This window comes from Hylobates moloch, unplaced genomic scaffold, assembly GCF_009828535.3.
Source record: "Hylobates moloch isolate HMO894 unplaced genomic scaffold, HMol_V3 SCAFFOLD_4, whole genome shotgun sequence".
In the NCBI taxonomy this organism is placed as follows: Eukaryota; Metazoa; Chordata; class Mammalia; order Primates; family Hylobatidae; genus Hylobates; species Hylobates moloch.
Genome location: NW_026652279.1, coordinates 63656319 through 63678724, shown reverse-complemented (window position 1 = coordinate 63678724; position 22406 = coordinate 63656319). Strand labels below are relative to the sequence as shown.

At 38.1% G+C, this 22406-nt stretch overlaps 1 protein-coding gene across 1 annotated transcript in view; it reads left to right on the top strand.

Moving 5' to 3' along the window:
- The window catches only part of CRYBG3 (crystallin beta-gamma domain containing 3), a 138739-nt gene that overhangs the window by 3585 nt on the left and 112748 nt on the right, over positions 1-22406 (top strand). Inside the window, exon 2 of the mRNA XM_032150341.3 lies at positions 18373-18439. Within this exon, the coding sequence (XP_032006232.1) occupies positions 18373-18439 (67 nt within the window). The remainder of the gene's footprint in view (positions 1-18372; positions 18440-22406) is intronic.

The window sequence follows — 22406 nt, the reverse complement described above, 5'->3', positions numbered from 1 at the left end:
TTAGGGGCTATATACATTAATGGGACAGAGTGAAAGGAGCAGTAAGAAATTTAGGTTGGAACTGGGTTATAAAGGTCCCTAGACAAAATGTTTGGCTCTAGATTTAAGGCTCAGAGAATTTTTTCAAAAGCCTGTTATACAAATATTGCTGAAATATGAAACTTGGAGGAATTCCTGCCTTATTTTATCTGCTTCAAGAAATGATTGCTCAACTTTGTTTCTTGGCTGTATCATGCATGATGGACCTGTTTAAAATGAGTTCTGTGCAATGTCTGTAACTGTGAAGAGAGATGGTAAGGTGAGAACAGTATTTATCAAGGGCTGACTGTGCACTTACTCTTGGGCTGGGTACTTTTACTTGCAACATATCATGTAAATCTCACACTCAGCATGAAAGGTTGGTCCACTTATTACCATCCGACAATTGAAGAAACTGAGTTTGGGAGAGTGCTCAGTGATGAATGCTATGGGCGTTTTGAATGGAACAATTCTTTGAACTGGACTCTTTTGTCCTTTGCAAGATGTTTGGTATCCATGATTCCACACACTAATTGCCAGTAGCATCCTCTGGTCATTGGGATAACTGAAAACTCCTCCACCCAGGTGGGTGGGAGGGAGAGTGGTACCACTCCCAGTGGAGAGTGATTTACCCTAAATCGTGAGAGGAGGTGAGAAGTGACATTTGAACTTAGGTCTCTCTAATGGACTCTAAAGCTCTGGTTCCTTTTTTGACACCATCCTGTCCACCACCCTTCTGAACTCTGTTCCTTCAAAACATATTTGAATATGTCAGGCAATTGGATTGTTCCTTACTTTGTTCTAGAATGGGTGACACTGTGGCCCATTTCAGATATATTCCTTTTGGCTGTTACTTTGACCAAATACAGTGTCATTGATGGAAAGAAGGTGAGACAGGATTTCTAAGTCCAAGGTCAGGGGCTGTGTCTTCATCTTTGTGTCCCCTTAGTTCAGGTGAGGAGTGACTCTGTTGATTGGAGTATTAAAACACTTGTTAGTAACATTCAGCTAGGGGTGGTACCCTCCCCAACCTTCAAGTAGGCACTTAGAAACACCGGGAAGGTTGTTTTTGCTTGTCACTGGCTGGGAGTGTTGAATGGGTGGGGCCAGGATGCTAATGAGCTGTGGTGTAGGAGGTGCTCTGTACTGTCAGAAATGTCAGTCGTACTTCTGATGACCAGCATGGGATAGCTATTGGCCTTCAGGTTAAACTACCAGTGTTGACCACAGCATCAGTTATGTGAGGAAAGGAAGCTTTGTTTTCTAAATTGTCATGATGATTGCATTTGTATTGATTTGAAGCACTAAAAATAATTGGTAACTAGTTAGTTGGATAGGAGATACCTGTGTCACATCAGCAGTTCATGCCTTCAGTAGTGAAGATGATGAGAGAATTCCAGAAGTCTTTAGGGGTGTGTATTTTGTCAGAATCTTGTCCCCCTCTGCTCCTCTAGGTTAATTCAAAGCAAAAGCCTACTCTTGGCAGCAGAGTCAAAATATAGCCTGTTGTAGGGTATCAAAAGTCTACCTTTTTCAAGTGATTTCCATCTCTTGGGTTCAATAAGGTGTCTACCAGATGGCTAATTTGGGAATTCTGTTTTTTGCTGTGAACATTCCTTGGAAATGGACTCAATTGTATGCTCTGAAAGTGTTAAAGTTGCAAGGGTACCACAAATTGACCTGCAGTAAGTTTATATAATCAGAACTTCTAACTTTATTGACAGTTGCAACATTTTTAACTTTTTTTACTCATCACAGTGGAAAATATGTAAAAAGGGTAATAGCAAGTTTTGTAAAATAAGAGAAAATATTCCCTCAAGACAAAATATTTTCTATCCAAAGTTCTGATGAAGTATACCAAAGACCAGATATAAGAAATGTTAGTTACCAATTATTAAATAAAATGATAGCAACAAACTGTAGGTGGTTGTAAAATTAAGGAAAATAATCTAGGCTATATGCTGAAAAGAAGGAATCAGCATGAAGTAAAAGTTAAGGAGGTAATACTTACTTTGAGTCTGTTCAATCCATAAGTTAGAGTGGCTGCTTTGTGTCCCATATGGTGCAAAGCAATGTGGATATAACCATAAATGAATGACCAAATATGCCTTCATGGAATTCACAAATTAATGGAGGAGATAAAAGTGTACATCTCTGTTCTTAATATGAACTCAGTATAAACCAAACATGTCTTTGGAGTGTGATTTGTTTCGTTCAGAGCATACTTAATGTTTCATGAATGTCACACGTTGTATGAGAACTTTAATTGGGCTTTCAAAATATGTTCTCACATTATTAACTTTTCTCCGAGCATGGTTTGGTTAGATGCCTTTGCCAAGCCAGCATAGTGGGGTAAACATGATAGTAACTGCACCATCAAGGTGAATGGAAGTGCCGCCCCTTGGTTCCTCTTGCTCTCCTCCTTGACCCTTCAGGCTTTGCAAGTCCTGGATAGAGGCAGAAAAGTGCATCCCTTTGGGAATCAACATTCCAAAAAAGTGGCAGTGCTTTTTTTTTTTGATGGAAAGAAGTTGAGACAGGATTGCTAGACCCAAGGTCAGGGGCTTTGTCTTCATCTTTGTATCCCCTTAGTTCAGGTGAGGAGTGACTGTTGATTGGAGCATTAAAGGACTTGTTAGTAACATTCAGCTAGGGGTGGTACCCTCCCCAACCTTCAAGTAGGCACTTAGAAACACCGGGAAGGTTGATGCTGTTAGAGAACAAATCGAAGTTTTTCAACTAGTAATAAGTCATTCTTAGTGTTTATTTGGCAGTTGTACCTGGCCAAGTAATGGTACCAGTCCATCCAGCAGGACTGTCCCTGAATGTTTTACTTACTCCCAGGAGTTTTTAATTGGAAGTATGCTAAAGCACTGAAACAACGGCTTAACCAAGTGTGTGTTTGTTTTCTTTTTTCCTAATCAATTAATGATGACAAAAACTAACCTTTATTAAGGCCCTACCCTTTATTAAGGGTACCCTTAATACCCTTTATTAAGCCCTGAGCTTGGAACTTTAAAAATATCAATTCACTTAATCCTCAGAGCAAACGTATGAGAGAGGTATCTTTACTCCCTTTTACAATATATAATTTAAGACTTCAAGAGGTTCAGTAGGTAATCAAAAGTCTCACAATATTGGTAGTAGAGTCAAGAGTCAAGTTTTCCTTTCTGAATTCAAAGCCTACAGCGTTATGTGACAGCTTCCTCTGCTTAACTTGGGAAGACTCGTAAAAGAAGGCTGCCCTTAGAAAATGGTTTGGAATGGAAATAAAAGACAATGGCATGCAGCTGGACATCTGCCCAGATGGACTGGGTCAGGGCTATGGACAATCAAGAATTATACTCCTGAGAGTTGGGAGAGGAAAATAAATGCATACATTTATGCAGATTATAGATTTATATTTAAATACAAAGAAAGGGTCAGTCTCCTTCAAAAGAGAGTTTCAGATGGAAACTGCAGCAAGATACCATATTCTACCTATTTGATAAGCAAAACTCCAGTTTGATGTGGGGAAGCTGGAACTCTTATACACTACTAGTGGGAGTGTAAATTGATATACCACTTTGGAGAGAAATTTGACAGGACCTATCAATATTGCAGATTCACATACTCAGCATTTCTGATTTCAGGGAATTCCACTGAACGTGTAGTTTGCAAACGGGCCAAAAGTTGCCTATAGAAGTTAGTCATTGCAGCATTGTTTTAATAGCAAAAGAAAAATAGAGTAGAATGCCATCAATTGTGGACTGATAAATCATAGTACATCCGTATAGTGAAATATGATGCAGCTACCAAAAAGAATAGGAAAGCTTTTTATGTACTGTTAAGGAAATATCTCCAAGATACATTAAGTTAAAAAAAAAAAAAAAAAAAAAAGGCCAGGCATGGTGGCTCATGCCTGTAATCCTAGCACTTTGGGAGGCCGAGGCGGGTGGATCACCTGATGTCAGGCATTTGAGACCAGCCTGACCAACATGGTGAAATCCCATCCCTACTAAAATACAAAAAAATTAGCCGGGTGTGGTGATGCTTGCCTGTAATCCCAGCTACTCCAGAGGCTGAGGCAGGAGAATCGCTTGAACCTGGGAGGCGGAGGTTGCAGTGAGCCAAGATTGCACCATTGCGCTCCAGCCTGGGCAACAAGAGTGAAACTCCATCTCAAAAAAAAAAACAAAAAAAAACTTAAGCTACAACTAATTGTGTATAGTATGCCCCATTTGTGTATACAAAAGAAGGGGATATGAAATAAATCTGTTACTAGTGTTGCATAACTTATTTTGGGGGTATGGGGAACTGAGTGAAGGGATGAGAGGCAGGAGAAAGACTGTCTTATACCTTTGTACACTTAAAAATTATGCGAATTAGCTATTTCATAAAATAAGAAAAAGATTGGATTAAAATCTGGTGAATATCTGTGGCTAAAAGAAGGAAAAAAAAAAGAAAACAAGAGAATGTATGATCCTGAGTTGGCAAAAATCCTCCAAATGCACTACATTAACTTATTCAACTGAGAAAAGTTTCAGTTAAGGATATAAATAAATAGAAGTAATTTTTGTAATGCAGAGTAATTTGATATTTTGACACTTTGTACAAGTAGGAGTGAGGCTTTTCTATATTATTAATCTCTAATGTGATACTGGGTGGAGTTGACACTTGCAGCCACAAATATATCAACATAACTCATTTTTACGTGCTCACCTGTCATCCACCTTGACCTCTCCAGTATGACCCAGGACAGGTTATTAACCTCAGAGTCTTTAGTGATAAATCAAGGGAGTTGGTTTTCATCTCTAAGGTCTCTCTCAGCTTTAGCATACCAGCCAAAACTCCATGGGCTATTAGGTGTGTACAAAATTGATATGCCTTATAAATTAGAAAGATTTATATTTTATTGGAAAAGTCACATATGAAAATGCTTTAGTTAATTCTTCCATGTGATCCTAACATTTTGGTTATTTGATTTGAAAGCCTCACCTGTGTTTAAAAACAATTAATTTAGTGTTGCTGTGTCAAGCACCAATCTAGGTCCTGGGAATCCAGCAGTTAACAAGGTGCAGCATTGTCTTTGCCTTAAAGCACTCATGCAGTTTTGTGGGGAAGGCAGACATTGCCCAAATCTTTCTTTCTTGAAATAAGTACCAAGGTAACATGTAGGGGACTGTAGGAGCATTTAACGGATGTGAGCCCATTTTTGAGGCTCTCAGAGGAAACTTTTATTTTTTTTTAAATCTCATTTAAGCTGTTTCTCCTGGAACATGTGTCTAAGTAATGTTTTTCTGTTCTTGATTTATAAACTTTGGACAATATATATTGACTTCTGGTTATGGTAGATGAGCACTTAGCTATTTTATATGCTTCCACATCTCATTACTTATCCAGCCAAAATAATCATTATAATTGGAAGATTAAATAAGCCTGTAGATTTCTATGAATATTTAGCTGTTGTTTTCTGCTAAGCCAAGTGCTGTACTGTGGTTACTTTCTTTGTGTGATATTTTGTTTTTCATGGAGTAAATTACCTTGTTTTTCATTTGCTTATTGCTGCTACTTCTAGGATGCACAAATACATTTATAAAACCACTTTCAGTGCTTTTTTCTACATCATTAAATAACATCTACCAGTTCACCCCATGACTTCCAAGACCTTTCTCTTGGTCTCTGTCTTCCTGTAATTTGTATCACCTAGTAGTTCCCAAGCTTGCTGCATTGATCTCTCTACTACTCAGCCCTATGTAAGACCACCTATTTTTGGACCTCAAGTATTCCTCTTTCTTGGTTAACTCCCCCTTTTGTTGGCATATATCTAACAAGAAAGGGTACATGTTAGATAATTTTTTTTAGTCTTTGCACTTCTGAAAATACATTTTTCTGCTCTAGTAAATGATAGTTTGGGTATAAATTTATAGACTCAAAATTACTTGCACTCAGATTTCTGAAGACATTTCTGTATTAGTCTTCTCTTTAATTCTGGATTGTTGAGAAATCTGAGGCTAGTACGATTTCTGGACCTATTTTTGTGATTCATTTTTTCTTTGTGAATTTTTAAATCTCTTTTCAATGTAGACTCTACAAATGCACAGTAATGAACCTTGCACAGTGCCTTTTAAATTCATTTTGCTGGACAGTTGGCAAGCTCTTTCATTTGAGAGGCTTATATCTTAACGATTTAGAATGGAGAGTTTGGCTGAAGCTCCCTGTGTGTGGTCTCTGCTTTCTATACTTTTATTCTTGGTATTCCAGAGTCTGGAGGCTTCTCTTTTTAAAAATTGCTAGGCTCCTGCCAAATGTTATAATTTGGGGATGTGAGTTCACTAAGAAATCACCTGACAAGAGGCAGATTAATAGAAGAAATGACATCGAAATTTATTAGCATGCGGGGGAAAAAAATTGATTACCAAATATCCTAGTAGGGTACAGATGCTTATATACCCCACCTCTTAGGAGAGAGGGAAGTGGATGATTTTAGGGGAATAGTAAATGATTTTTATGGGAACTCATTGGGCTTGAAGAACATAACAAAGGCCTGGGACAAAGTCTGTTGGGCCCACGAAACAGACAGTGGTTTATGACAAAAGTCTGTTGAGATGTTATGACAGATTTCAGTCTTTCTTCTTGTAACATGAGTTCACTTAACGAAAACTAGGGAAGGGACTAGAGGTAATTGTTTTCTTCTTTGATGTATCCAGACTTTAAGCAGATAGGAGAACTTCAGAGAACAGGACTTCATTCTGTGCTTTGGGAGAGACAGAAGGTCAAAGACAAAAGACGAAGGTGAGGTTCAGAGAGACCTTGAGGCTGCTCAGTTCAGCATGTCAAAGTGCCATATTTTGGGGTATGGGATTCTGAGTTTTTATCTATTCTTTTTTGTAAAAGAATTATTGATACATAATTATTGTACTGTTTATGAAGTGAGTATATGTGATATTTTGTTACATTCATGCAATGTGTAATGATCAAATCAGGGTTTTTAGAATATCACTTCAGCTTAGCACTTCACTGTTAGAGTTGGGGGGGGTAGCATTAACAATAGTATACTGTAAAATAGCTAGAAGATAAGATTTGAAATGTTCCCAACACAAAGAAATGATAAAAGTTTTATTTATTCTAAATTATATTTCTGCCTGTTTTTCTGTCCTTCAAAAATCTCATCTGTCCTGAATGCTGTTATTCTTTGTCTTTTTTTTTTTAACCGGTAGCTTATTTCCTCTTATTAATTGCTTTACCATCATTTCCGTGGGACAGAGTTAAACGTGTTCACCTATATTGTTTTGCTAGAAAATCTTTGCAATTATCATTGTTGCCAAACTTTTTAATTCTTTGAGTATAAATTGAACTCCATAACCTAACCTCTCAATGATGGCTATAAGGAAATAATTGCTTGCTCATGGATAGGAAGAATCGGTGAAAATGGCCATATTGACCAAAGTAATTTATAGATTCAATGCTATCGCCATCAAGCTACCATTGACTTTCTTCACAGAATTAGAAAAAAACTAAATTTCATGTGGAACCAAAAAAAAAAAAAAAAGAGCCCATATAGCCAAGACAATCCTAAGCAGAAAGAACAAAGCTGGAGGCATCATGCTACCTGACTTCAAACTATATTAGAAGGCTACAGTAACCAAAACAGCATGGTACTGGCACCAAAACAGATATATAGACTAATGGAACAGAACAGAGGCCTCATAAATAATGCCACACGTCTACAACCATCTGATCATTCACAAACCTGACAAAAACAAGCAATGGGGAAAGGATTCCCTATTTAATAAATGGTTTTGGGAAAACTGGCTAGTCATATGCAGAAAACTGAAACTGGACCCCTTCCTTACACTGTGTACAAAAATTAACTCAAGATGGATTGAAGACTTAAATGTAAGACCTAAAACCATAAAAACCCTAGAAGAAAACCTAAGCAATACCATTCAGGACATAGGCATGGACAAAGATTTCCTGACTAAAACACCAAAAGCAATGGCAACAAAAGCCAAAATTGACAAATGGGATCTAACTAAACTAAAGAGCTTCTGTACAACAAAAGAAACTATCATCAGAGTGAACAGGCAACCTACAGGATGGGAGAAAATTTTTGCAATCTATCCATCTGACAAAGGGCTAATATCCAGAATCTACAAAGAACTCAAACAAATTCACAAGAATAAAACAACCCCATCAAAAAGTACGCAAAGGATATGAACAGACACTTCTCAAAAGAAGACATGCGGCCAATGAACATATGACGAAAAGCTCATCATCACTGGTCATTAGAGAAATGCAAAGCAAAACCACAGTGAGATACCATCTCACATGTTAGAACGGCGATAATTAAAACATCAGGAAACGAGATACTGGAGAGGATGTGGAGAAATAGGAATGCTTTTACAATGTTGGTGGGAGTGTAAATTAGCTTAACCATTGTGGAAGACAGTGTGGCGATTCCTCAAGGACCTAGAACCAGAAATACCATTTGACCCAGCAATCCCATTACTGGGTATATACCCAAAGGATTATAAATCATTCTACTATAAAGACACATGCACACGTATGTTTATTGCAGCACTGTACACAATAGCAAAGACTTGGAACCAACCCAAATGCCCATCAATGATAGACTGGATAAAGAAAATGTGGCACATATACACCATGGAATACTATGCAGCTATAAAAAAGATGAGTTCGTGTTCTTTGCAGGGACATGAATGAAGCTAGAAACCATCGTTCTCAGCAAACTATCACAAGAACAGAAAACCAAACACCACATGTTCTTACTCATAAGTGGGAGTTGAACAGTGAGAACACATGGACACAGGGAGGAGAACATCACACACTAGGGCCTGTTGTCGGGTTGTCGGGGGGTGTCTAGGGGAGGGATAGCATTAGGAGAAATACCTAATGTAGATGACAGGTTGATGGGTGCAGCAAACCACCATGGCACATGTACACCTATGTAACAAACCTGCACGTTCTGGACATGTATCCCAGAACTTGAAAGAATAATAATAAAAAAAATTGGTAAAAGATTACAAAACAGAGGTTTTTCGCTGTCATAGTCTGTGTTGTGTGCTATAAAGGAATACCCGAGGGTGGGTAGTTTATAAAGAAAAGGGATTTATTTGGCTCACGATTCTGATGGCTAGAATGTTAAGATTGGGCATCTGCATCTGATGAGGGTGTCAAGCTGCTTCCACTCATGGTGCAAGGTACAGGAATCACTTGGGAAGAAAGGAAACAAGGGGTCAGGAGGTGCCAGGTTCTTTTTAACAGCCAGTTTTCCTGGAACTAACAGAGTGAAAAATCACTCACCACCACTCCAGGGAGGGCATTAATCTATTCCTAAGGGATTCACCCCCATGACCCAAACACCTCCTATTGGGCCCCACCTCCAACACTGGGGGTTGAATTTCAACGTGAGCTTTGTAGGGGACAGACATCCAAACCACAGCACTTGCATGCTTATAAAATCAGATATGCTTTATAAGTGCTGATTTCACGTAAGGTGTTGGCACAAAAATCTAACCCATTGTAATAGGCAGAATTCCAAGATGGACCCTAGTATAGTTATAGAAAACAGTTAAGGAAAAATATTTTATATGTTCTTTATGACAAACAATACAAATGGCAATGTCAGAAGTGACACGAAAATGGTATTTGGGTGGTCTCACCAATACTTGTTTTATGTAATTTTTAGAAGATATGTTAGAAATTTTTACCTTTCATATCAAAATGTATACAAAAGTGGTTTCTACCTCAGTGGCAGATCATAAATTTCTTGTAACTACCATGCTTCTTATGACAAAGAATGAAATATTTTGAATTTGATGTTTTAATAACTGAGGACAAATTAGGTGAGATGTAAACTCTCTTGCCTTTTATTGTCTTGTCAAAGCACAAAGGAGCATTCACAGGATGGAAGGATGGCATTGTGCTTTTTATCAGTAAAAGCTGAAAATGTGAACTGTAATAATGGTGTTTCATTGTTCTAAGCAGGCAAATAAAAAATTTTTGGCATTGTCGCATATATTATGATGCAAAGGAATTAACATTAGGTAATATTTGCAGTATTCGTATTTTGTTATTTGATTGCTTGTATTTTTTGCACTCATTTGTTTTTGCTTTCTTTTTCATCAACTATGCTACTTTGTATTTTTTCTCTTTTTGATAGTAATATTTGCTTTTACGAAACAGGTATAAAATTATAAGAGGACCAAAAAGCAAAAGCACACTCATAACCCTACCCACTCAGAAACATATATCATTCTTTCAAATGATTCCCTATGGGTGTGTCTAAATACGTCTTTATGTCTAAATATTTTTATAAAAGTAAAAGTTCTTCTTCAAGAGTTTGGAACTTGAATTTTTTTCACTTAACAATAGTGCTCTAACCTTTCTGACAATAATGCATATATTTATATGTTGTAAACATAATTTAAAATCTAATTGTTAGAACAACTTAGTCGTGTCATCACTTTTCAGAATCTTGTTTGCATATCTAAATGTGTCTGTACTTACATAGGGTTGTATTCTAATGGGGAGGGCAGAAAATATATAGGTTAATATATAATATGCTTTGAAGTAAAAATAAAATGGGGAGGGAATGGGGCATAATGGAAGTGGTGAGTCTAGGTAGGGTGGTCATGAAAGGTGTCTCTATTGGGTAGCATTTGAGCAAAGACCCAGATGATATCCGGGAGTGGGGCATGAGCAAGTCTGAGGAAAGAACTTTCTGGGCAGAAGGAACATTTACTTAGAAGGTCCTGGGGCACAATCATGTGGCACAGATGCCAGTGTGGACAGAGACACAGAATTAGAGGAGGAGTGGGTGTTAGTGACATGGTGTTAGTTCATAGTAAGGAGTTGAAATGATGAGTTTACTTTTGGGAAGTATCATTGGGCATGTGTTTATATGTGTGTGTAAATGTGTTTTTATATTCACACATATATTACCTGTTTATCTGTGTCTGGAAAAATTTACAGAGGAGGAAGGATTTCAGCTGGAGGGGAGGTCAGCCAAGGTCAGATTCTGGGGAGCTCTGCGAGGGCACAGTCTTGGGTCTCCAGTGCGCTGTCCTCAGGACAATTTATTGAATGATATGTGAATGAATGCTCCATTTCAGAAAGCAACTAAAATACTGTTGTGAGTTCACATCACAGTGAGAGATTCAGGGTATTGAATCTTGGGCGGGGCGGGGGGTGAGTCAAACATTCAGAATCTGAAGGTTATGAGGTGGACGGAGAACTTGGGGAGAATGGAGCAGTCATTCACAACAAATGTGTGGTAGACAGCTCAGGCACACCTCAGACATACTGAGATTCTCACTCTGCAGCCTGTGATTTAACTGTAATTATGGGTCTTATTTTGGGGGCGTGAGTTGGGGAACAGGAAATAAGGCAGCCTCAAGGTAGAATACATAAATTATAGGATAGGACTGACATTATAGAGAAAAGGAGTGTCAGAAGTCTCAGACTGTGAAGCAACAGAGCCTCATAATCATGCCTACCTTTCCTCTCTCCTCCTGATTTTTCTCTAGAGTTTTGAAATCATTCAACTGCCAGATGTTTGAGCTAAAATACATACTGTTTGAGTGCCTTAAAATTGCAGCTTTTAGTTACCTTTTAATTTGAAGCCCAGAAATAGTGCCATAACCACCTGTTTTATATTCTGTTAATAGCCATTAAAAAAATACAAGTACCACTCTACTACTGGCAGACACCATTTGTGAATGGACAGTTTTCCAGATGGTGGTTTGGAAATCATTGGTGTGGAACTCTATCTTTTTCCCCATAGCATTAGACCTGCTGGATGGGACTCCAGGCCAGTGCACAAAAGTCAATTTAATCCATAATGTATCTGCAGTATAGCTTTGAACAAAGAAAATTATAGAACTTGTCACGTGAGGCTATGTTTGTAAGAAAAATATCCCAAGGGTAATGTAGATCCCATGGCTTGAGCAGACCCTTTGGGAGGGTGTGAGGATGAAGTCCTTGCTGTATTTAAGGACCTAAAGGAGGGCTGAGAGGTGGAATTTGAGGGAATAGAGGGCAGGCCCAGAGCGAACCTCAGTAATTTTAAAATAAGGGACGGTAGACATTTCTGCCTCTTTGTTATAATGCCCTCATACTAGTTTTGATCTAAGTTGGTTTCTTGGCCATAGTCTTTCTCATCTTTTACCAGAAATGCCTCAAGGTTGGTCTACCTGTTTTTTTTCCCACCCATTCTTCTGTTGTAGAACACAGCAATGTGGGATTTTAGATCTGACAGAGATCTCATATCAGCTGGTCTGAACCTTTTAAATTTACATAGTTGTAAAATCAGATCCAAAAACGTTCATTTTGACTGAAGTGCATTTTGTCCTCAAGGTGCTGTCTCTGAAACAGACAAAAGTTCATTCTGAGTTGTTGCAAAGCATTTTACTACTTATGACAGTGGGAGAGGGAGTGGATAGGTAAAGATCTCATCTCGTTCTGCATTATTTTTCATTCAGTCCAAGGGAAAGTCTCACCTGGAAGACTGGGGTATTATTTGATCACATTTTAAGGGAAGGATAGATTCTGGCTACTTTTAGGACTTCATCACAGGAGTTGGGTCAGGTGGGCTCCGTGGTGAGGAGGAACATACCAGGAAGGAAAGGCCTAATGAAGCTGAGGTAGAAGGGGAGGTGCCTGTGAGTGGATCAGGCTTCTGGAACCAGCAAAGTTTTACAGTAGTTGGGGAAGATAAAATAATGGGGAGATTTGCCCTGATTCTTTTTCCCTGTTCTCAACAGTATTGCCGATTCTTCTACTGTAGACCACACCTCATGTAGTAGAAGTGAAAATCTCAAGTGGGAGGATAATTTCAGGCGGCATCAGTTTTGAGCAGGGTTGGAAACAAAGGAGAGAAGGTAAATTGGCCCTGAAAGTGGAGAAATGTCCCTGTGGACAGAGGGTTGGGGTGTGCTGTTTAGATGTAAAGGCATTCCCAAATTAGGGAATACTTTATGTTAAGTGACCTCATATTTGGGGGTGCTGTGAATTGCTGCCAGTGATGGCATTAGCACCAAAGATCGCTTCCTCTCTCGAAATGGCAAGAATTCATAGACTCTGGCATCCATAGAGAAGTAGGCAAGCCTCCAGAAGATGCTTATGGAAGCTGTATCAAGTCTTTACCATTTCCAGATTTTCCTGATGCAGTCACGGTTATGTATGAGAGAAAGGCATAGGAGGAGGAGGTGCCCGACAGGTGCATTACAGGAGGGGAGGAGAGCTTTACTCTCCCTTACTGTGTCTCACCCCTCTCCACTGAGTGTACCCTTTGTTTCTGTGAGTCTGTCCTGTGGCCATCCAAGAAGGTGCTTTCTTACCTCATGAGAAATTGACTCTGAAAGAGGCCCGGAAGCTCCCCTTGTGCTCCAGTCTGTGGTATGGACTGAAAAAAGGGGATTTTTTCCTTCCAGGTCCCACCCTGTACTTTCAGTGCTGTATGTGCTCATTAGGGCAACACCTCTTTTCTGGATTGAGGAGCTTTGCTGAACGGCAGTGTTGGAAAATGGGTAGTGTTTTCTAAATAATTGTTACCTAATCTTTAGCCACACTTAACATCTTTAAATAATAAGTGGAGATTCTCCTGGTGAGATTTTTCTCTTCCCTCTACAGCTATCAGTTGTTGATGTCAGCTAAAGATAGAGAGGCTCTCAGACCATTGTTTATCAAGAATGGGGTCAGAGGGCCACCTGCATTAGAACAACCTGGGGTAAAGGGTGAGTTGTAGCTCAAAATGTAGATTCCTGGGCCCTGTTCCAGTTGGATGCCTTGACAGTCAGGCCCAGAAATCTGTTTGAGAAACATAGATGCCTCAGGTGATTCTGATGCATATAGACATGAGTTCTGAAAGAATGAGGGCAAGGACCTTGTCTGGTTTGTACATTGTGCAACCCCCAGCACCAAGAACAGTGCCTGACACATGTGTGCACTGCTAGTTTGTTGAGTGGGTGAGTGAGTTCTTGGGCCCAGTTTTCCACTGCTTATCTGCCTATTGGTTAGGGAATCTTGTTATAATTTAATTTTAAGAAAATAATATCTCTTAAGTGACAGGTTAGGAGCTCTCCTTTATGTAAATTATTGGAAATTTAGATTAAAGTGATCCTTTTTTTGCATTGCCTATGAAAAATATTTTGTCTGGCACAGAGTCACACAAAGGCTAAATGGCTATATGTTGGATTCATTTTCAGCCGTGGTCCAAATAAAGTTGCTTAAAAAATGAGGAACTTTTATTTTACATTGACCTTCATATTTGAGCTATTTTGAAAGATTGATTCTTAAAGTTCTGTTAGCTAAGATGAGGCTATTTAGAAATGTAAGGTGGTTTTATATGTGCGTACATGTGATTTTGAATTCTGCTCTTCACCCCCTGCCATGAATAAAATGTGTGCTTTCTAAAAATATTCCTAATTGAAATACCCTGGGTCCCAAAGGGGGTTAAATTGTGAGCAAACAATAGGAACAGACTGTGGTCTCTCATGAAGCTTGAGGTGAACATGGTTCTCTTTCCTTGGTATTTATTTTTTAAGAGACTGAAAATATCACCCTAAGCCTTTTGAGTCCTTTTTATTTTATTTTATTTTTATTTTATTTTATATTTGTACTAAGCAGACATCTGAGTATTCACTGTTTTTGAGTATGTGTAGCTACTGTGTTCTCATTTTTTTATGTTTTGTTTTATTTTTAAATCAACTGAAAATAACCTTGTTCTTGCTGAGTAATTTTTTCCCACCAGCTCCACTCCCTACTTAATGGTTTTAGAGAAGTATGTTGTAGGATAGGAATGGCTGGCATATTCTTTCAAGAGACTTATATGCTACCTCCTTAAGAAAAAAAGACTGATGTTATAATTATATTGTTCCCAATGTAACAGAGTTTTCTGATGAAGGTAAACAGGCACAAATGGAAATATGGTTATAGAATTTTTTTTTTTTTGAGACAGGGTCTCACTCTATCACCCAGGTGGAGTACAGTGGCATCCTGAATAGCTGGGACTACAAACGCGCACCACCATGCCCAGACCTTGGTTTTTTGTTTGTTTGTTTGTTTGTTTTTGTCAAGACAAGGTTGCCATGTTGCCCAGTCTGGTCTCGAACTCTTAATCTTAAGCCATCTGCCTGCCTTGGCCTCCCAAAGTATTGGGATTACAGGCCACACCGCACCTGGCCTGGTTATACATTATTTTTTAAAATTCGTCTAACAAATACTATTTGAGTTTGTTCGTGGTGCCAGGAGGGATGCCAGGCTCTGGGATATAGATATGAATGATACATCTTCTGAATTAATAAGTTTATATTCTCGTTGGGAAGATGGACAACTAGCTGTTAATGATAAAGAGTGGCAAATATGTGGGAGGTATTGCTGCATTCAGTGAGAGCACAAAAAATACAAGTAAAACCAGAACTAAGCTGTAAAGGATTTAGAGTTGATTAGGGTGGGGAAGGATGTTGCAAGCAGCAGAATAAAGTGATTTGTAGGCGTGTAAACTTTGGTGTATTCTAGTAATGTCAAGTGGTTCTGGGTAATAGTTGTATCAGGAGCTAGGGCATGAATAATGTTATCCACGCTAAGAATGTTTCATGTAGAAAAGTGTTGAAATTTTAATAAAAGCAATGATTTTTATCAGTCAACCAAAATTTTAAAATATGTTGTTTGCTTTAAAACTCAACACATTTTAAAATTTTGGTTTAGCAATAAGAATCATGCAACTTTAAGGATGTTAAGTGAGAATTTTAAGAAATATCAAGTGATATTTCTTTTGTTGATTTAAACTTAAATTCTTCCATTGTTTGCTCAATACTTACATGCTGATTTACTGCTGTGTTTTTCTGGAATTTGTGTGTGTTTGTAGTTTGTACTTGGAAGTAATTACAGCTATTTGAAAAGACTGAGTTCTGCCATAATCTCATGAACTTAGCTGCATTTTCTGGAGAGCTTTTATATTAGAAAAGAAACTTACCATTTTCATTTACAGTCTTAGGCAGTATGTTTATAGAAAACCCTGTAAACACACCAAATAAAGCAGAATTTCAGGAATCTTGAAGCATGAACTAGGAGACTAAAATTAGATGTTGTATGTTTAGGTAGTTTTTAGGTAGATCATTCAAAATAGATTGTAGTTAGAGAATTCACTTGTCAAGGTCAGCATTATTCTTAATTATACCCCAAATCTTTATAACATGATCTTTTTACATGTATTTGCCCGTTTGTTTTTGTTAATTTGAGCTTAAATAGACCAAAATCAATTCACGTTTACTTTTAAAAAAAAACAACTGAATTGTAAACAGCCTTTTGGCAAAAGATAAAGACTAGTAAAATAGAAAAAAAGAGATAAGAACTTATTCACTTTTAAAGAAGCAATTATGAGGCATTCTTATTTTATACATATGTACGGGTTACAATTCTGTATTGTACGGTATTTTCTATTGTTTTATTCCTGATTTTGTTCCTGAATTATCCCACAGAATTTTTTATGTGTTTAACACACAGCTCATATATATACACTTTTTCTATTGACATTTAGAAGCTTGAAGGATCTGTTTAGCAGTATCTGGTCCATGTGTTTCTGCATGGAGTCTTGGACTTAATGACATTTTAATCCATTGTATTTTCCAGGTGTTCATGATTTATTTTTTGTTTCCATTTTTTGACCATGACCATTTGTTTCTTGGATACTATGCGTAATAACATAGACTTTTATGGATAGAAAATCTAAATGGCATAAATCGTGTCCTCTCTTTCCATCTGATCTGCTTTGGGACAGCCTTTATTTGATCTGAGCTATTGATGCTTCCTCCTCTCCGGGCCTTCCACCACCAGTGACCACTATTCGACATCTGGCCCACTCTCAGTCATCCTCCTGCTTATGCTTGTCCCCTCCTTGAAGGCTTCCCACTGCATGTAGGACAAAGGTCAAATTTCATAACGGGTCAGGCCTGGTCTTCATAGTCTGGTATTCACTGATTTGTGGTCTCAGTCTCATCCCTTGGAGGATTACCTCTGTCCTTCGCAAGCTCTGTGCTCCAGACTTATATTAAAAGCAAACAAATAAAACTTGGTTTTCAGAAAATGCCCGATTCTCTATTACCACCTGCTTTTGCACCTCCTCTGAGCGTACTTTACTGAGTAGGCAGAATTGGTTGTTCCTTATTTCTTTTATGCTTCGTAGCATTTTGTCCATTTGGCAGTTATAACTCTTATGAAACTGTATTGTTAAGGTTTATGTATTAGTCTCTCCAACTAGACTGAGTTTTGCAAAGAACCTGACGCGCTCATTTTTACACCCTTAAGGCTAAGCACAATCCTTGGCATATGGTAGAGAGTCAATAATCTTTAGAGTGAAGCTACTTAATTTATCTAGTATTATGAAAGTATGAAAACAGGATAATGTTTGAACAGAGATATAAATATTTAGATCTGGAATCTGGGTGTAGTGACTCATGCCTGTAATCCCAGCACTTTGGAAGGCTAAGGTTAGAGGATCACTTAAGGCCAGGAGTTCAAGACCAGCCTAGGCAACATAGTTGAGACCCCCATCTCTACAAAAAATGAAATAACTGGGCATGGTAGCATGCACCTGTAGTCCTAGATACTTAGGAGGATGAGCCAGGAGGATTGCTTGAGCCCAGGAGGCTGCAGTGAGCTATGATTGCACCACTGCACTCCAGCCTGGACAACAGAACAAGACCATCTCTAAAAAAGAAAAAAAAATCTTAAATGTGTCTTGGGAAAGTAGTTTATAATGACATCCCAAAAGGCATCTGAGGAGGTATTCCAGACTAAAGACAGTTAGAAGTAACCATTTGGGAAATCAGATTTTAAGGTGCCACCTGGAACACGTTTGGGGCTAGATAAACCTACATCTGTTTTTGAGTATTCCCAGAATTCACTAGATGGACCTATATTTTTATAGTGATTTGCTGGATAGAAATGCATTCTGTTCCAAATAACACCCAGCATGGGCATTAAGAAAAGATCTGGCTATGGGGAACCTTCACATAAATAATATCTTAGAGTGCTAGCACTTGCCAGTGTTATGAAAGTAATACACAGGTGCTCTTTTGTTCAGATATATCATTACTGTGATATTGATTATCTGTGTAAGAAAATATGAGGCACAATGAGTTCACACAAATATCTGAAGCCTAGATGAACATTTTTGAATACATTTTTTGAGTTTAGAGATTCAAATCAATATATCCTTGGTATAACATGGTGTATCAATCTTTGGGCATTGCAGATAAAGGACCTTTCAGTTTGGGTTTAAATACAGAAAACATTTAGTTTCATCATTTTCTTTTAATTTCAAAAGAAACTGTGGTTTTTATTTTTCAGTGTTGAAAATGAGGCCATGAGCACAAGTCAGAAAAAGGAAAATGTACTTTCATCAGAAGCAGTAAAGGTATAGTTTTAAATTAATATTATTTTATATCAAGCAAATATCTTAAATTGCTGTTAATTCTTTTAGATTCTGTCATCTTATTTTACATTTCAAAAAGAACACTGTATAATTACTTTTTGTGGAAATCCAGCCCAGCTTTGTCGGACACTTGCATCAGGAGGTGGGATGGGAGTCTGGACAGATGGGGAAAGGCTCGGAGAAGGGAGTATACAGAGTGGTGTTCTTGGCTTTGCCACTAACCCAACTGTGTGATCTTCAGCTGAGGCATTTAACTTCTTTGTGTCTTTGTTTGCTAATCTGTAAGTCAGATCACATGACCTCCATGGTCTCTTTTTCCTAGGAAGTTCTGGGATTTCTGAGTTTTCTGAAATGTTGCAAAGTAATAGTGCTTTTGGGGGGTAGAAGTTAATAATCTGTTTCTACATATCATTGCTCTGTGTTAGGTGCGTTTGGTTAGCTTGCATGTCATTCTTGGCTTCTCTAAGAGGACAAGCACAAAAAGTAGATAAGCTGCAGACCTACATAGGGGATTCTCCATGAGTAGTTGAAAATCCTTGAAAATCACTAAACCTTTTGATCTCTCTTTTTTATTCATAAGTGATTTTCTAGAAATTTGAAGTTTCCAGTTTCTAGGTATGTGATCACATTTCGGTAGCTATCCCACAATCATGGCTTTTGGTCCCAGTTGCTTTCTTTTCATATGATTTGTGACAGTCAAGGAGAAAATTTGAACCTTCTGGGGATTTCAGAATGAATTAGCTTAGCCAGTAGAAAGACTGAAAAGTTATTTCAATTCTTCATTACTGATATGGGCACTTTTTAATATTTAAAAAAAACTATATAATGCCCAAGTACATTACACATTATAAAGGCAAAGTTGTTTTAATTCTTTATTTCTGCCTTCTCCATTATAATAAAAAAATATTTATTGAAAGGAAAAAATGAAGATCACCTTGCTTTCCTTTCTTCACTCCTTTGTGAGTCTGGCTACTAAATCCTCCTCCTGGTGGTTTTATCATGTATCTCACTTAACTTCTCTTCTGCAATCAGTTGTTAGGCAGCCTGCTGGTTTACCATTGTATGGGCTCTATAGCTGCTGCTGATTTTTCAGTTTTTACATGCCTTGAGTTGCCCTACTCAAGACTTTTACTTCTAATGCTATAAATGAAACTTGCCCTTGTGTTGTTTCATAGGAAGGCTGTTACTTCTGAGATCTCAAACTTCCAAGTTTCTTTGGTTATCAGCTTTTGTCGTTCCATCTCTTAATCCCTTGTTGCCTCTGTACTCACCCTTGACCTTTACCAAACCTTCCTGCTTTCGTTGCTCCCTTTTCTTCTCTTAGTCTCTGCTTCTTTCCCCATTTAGCCTATACCTGCTGGTTTATTTTAGCTATACTTTCACCTAAATAAATCTTCAGTCTCCAAACTTGGATAAATTCAGCCTCTTATTTCCAGTAGTGCTGTTTTCCACCTGCAAAGGCTCTGAAAGTTACATCTTTGTGGATTCAGTAAATATATTTGGCAAACAGAATAGCTGGGCCTCTATGCTAACAATCTTTTCTATCCATTCTTAACATCTTATTTTGAGTGCTGAGGATAATTTCGTTTTGGCATCTAAGCCCCTAAGTAAATACCATGCAGTCATGAAACTGTTTCTCTTGTGATTTGAAGCTTATAAATTTACTTATATACAGAAACTGCAGTTATCCCGTAATAGAAAGGATACTGTGGCACTTTCTCTGGGGTATCCTGTGCATTTTGGCTCATGTAACTTTTTAAAAAACCTTCTGGAACCTACTGGTAGGATTTCTTCAACCTAGCCACACAGACCCAGTTGTTCAGGGACTGCTGCTACCAGGCATCATAACAAATATGTATTTTGGTAGTGTAACCTAAATTTTATAATGCTTTCTGTGATAAGAGAAAAAATGTACAGCATTTCCCAGTTGATCAGAACCGTAACAGATTTATGTAAACATAACCTTATATAGTCTTCTTTTTGTGTTTGACCTGGAGATACCCACTGATGATGTCAAAGATTGTTGGTTGCAAGACAAGTTTGAACTACAAAAATTAATTGTATTTTTAAACAATTAGAGATTATATTTTATATTAGCTTTGGACATCATTAAATTTTTGATTCTTAAAATACTACTTACATGCTACACAAATTTTGCTGTTTTACTAACATCGGTGGCCTCTTCTAACATTTACATCTATTTTTCTACTGGAATATGTATTTTATGTTAATAAGGTTTTTATATCTAGCTGGAGATGCTTCCGGAAATTCAGTCCACATTCGATCATTGTCTTGTAGCCTTAAACTCTTGCTTCATTCACATCTACTTTGTGTTATGCCCTGCTCTCTTCTACCTATGTCAGATGAATATCCCGTTCTCCCTTGAAAGGCTAAATTCCCTCAAGCCCCCACCTTGACTACAACATGTGCAGTGGTATTGGTGTCCTTACTTTACTGCCTTTCCTTGGCCCTTGCCTTGACTACTACTATCCCTGCATCTTCACTGGCTTCTGATTTGCATCAGGTCTCTGTGTTTCTCTTTAAATATATAAAATTAAAAACAATGTTTTTGTTTTATTTTTGTGAGTCTGGTTTCCTTTCCTTTTGGTCTGTTATTCTACTTTACTCCTACCTTTTACCTCAAAATTCCTTATGAAAGTCTGTCTTAAGCATTGTTCAGTTCTTAATGCTTTCTGCTCTGACTCCTTTTTCTGTTTTGTTCCCTCTGACATGGGAAGCCTGGTACTGTGTCTGGCACATGTGTCATAGATGCTCAGTATGTAGTCGCTGATTGAATGAAAGCTATTCCATGAAACCAGTTACATTCATGTTCACCAGTGACCTTTTGCTGACCACATTCAGTAACCTTTCCCTAGTTCTCATTCTGTTTAACCAGTTGAAACACCTTTTTTTCAAGTCTTTCTCTCCTTTTTAGAAATGTTCTTTGGTTTATCTTTGCTTCTGTGATATTGTCCTTTCTTGGTCCCATCCCTACCTCTGGTTACTTCCTTCAGTTTCCATCACTGATTTCTTTTGGCTAAATACTTTTTCGTGAAGATGTTTCTCAAAATCTTCAGCTCTCCTCAGTGTCAGTTCTCTGAAGTAATATCTTCCAAATTTTTGGTGTCATCTTTTGGCTCCTGTGTCTTTTCCTGACATCCATCTAGAGCTCCAGACTTGATTATGAATGTTCCAGACATTTCCCTGTGGATGTCCTTTTGATCTCAAATTCAGTTTCTCTGAAAGCCTTAATATCTTTGGAGATGTTTTTTCAGTTTTTTTCTTTTTATTTTTTCTTGGGAGTGTTAGTGGTGGAAAGTAGGGAGGATTATCTTAGTGTTTGGGTGAAGGAAGAGCCCTTGGGCTCAACTTCTCTATTTGAAGATTTTCAAACAAACTTAGTTTGAATCCCATGTCTGACACTGCCTTAAGTGGTTCCTGGTGTCTTCAAATCCTAAGTCATTTCAGATTGGCCTATGGGATGATTGTTAGGTTCAGAGTCCCTTTTTGCAGTCACTTAGGTAGAAGCTTTCTCTGCCTCTGTCTGCTTTTGCCTTCTAAACCTTTTCTGGAATCTCTTGCCTGCTATATTCGGCTGTTTTTGCATTGCTATAAAGAAATACCTGAGACTGGGTAATTTATAAAGAAAAGAAGTTTCATTGGCTCACAGTTCTGCAGGCTTTACAGAAAGCATGGCACCAACATCTGCTCAGCTTCTGGTGGAAATCATAGCAGAAGACAAAGAAGGAGCAGACATGTCACATAGCAAGAGCAGGAGCAAGAGAGAGGGGAAAGCTGCCACACACTTCTAAACAACCAGATCTCACGAGAACTCACTCACTATTGCAAGGATAGCACAAAGCCATCCTTGAGGGTTCTGCCCCCATGACCCAGACACCTCCCACCAGGCCCCATCTCCAACATCAGGGATTATATTTCAGTTTGAGGG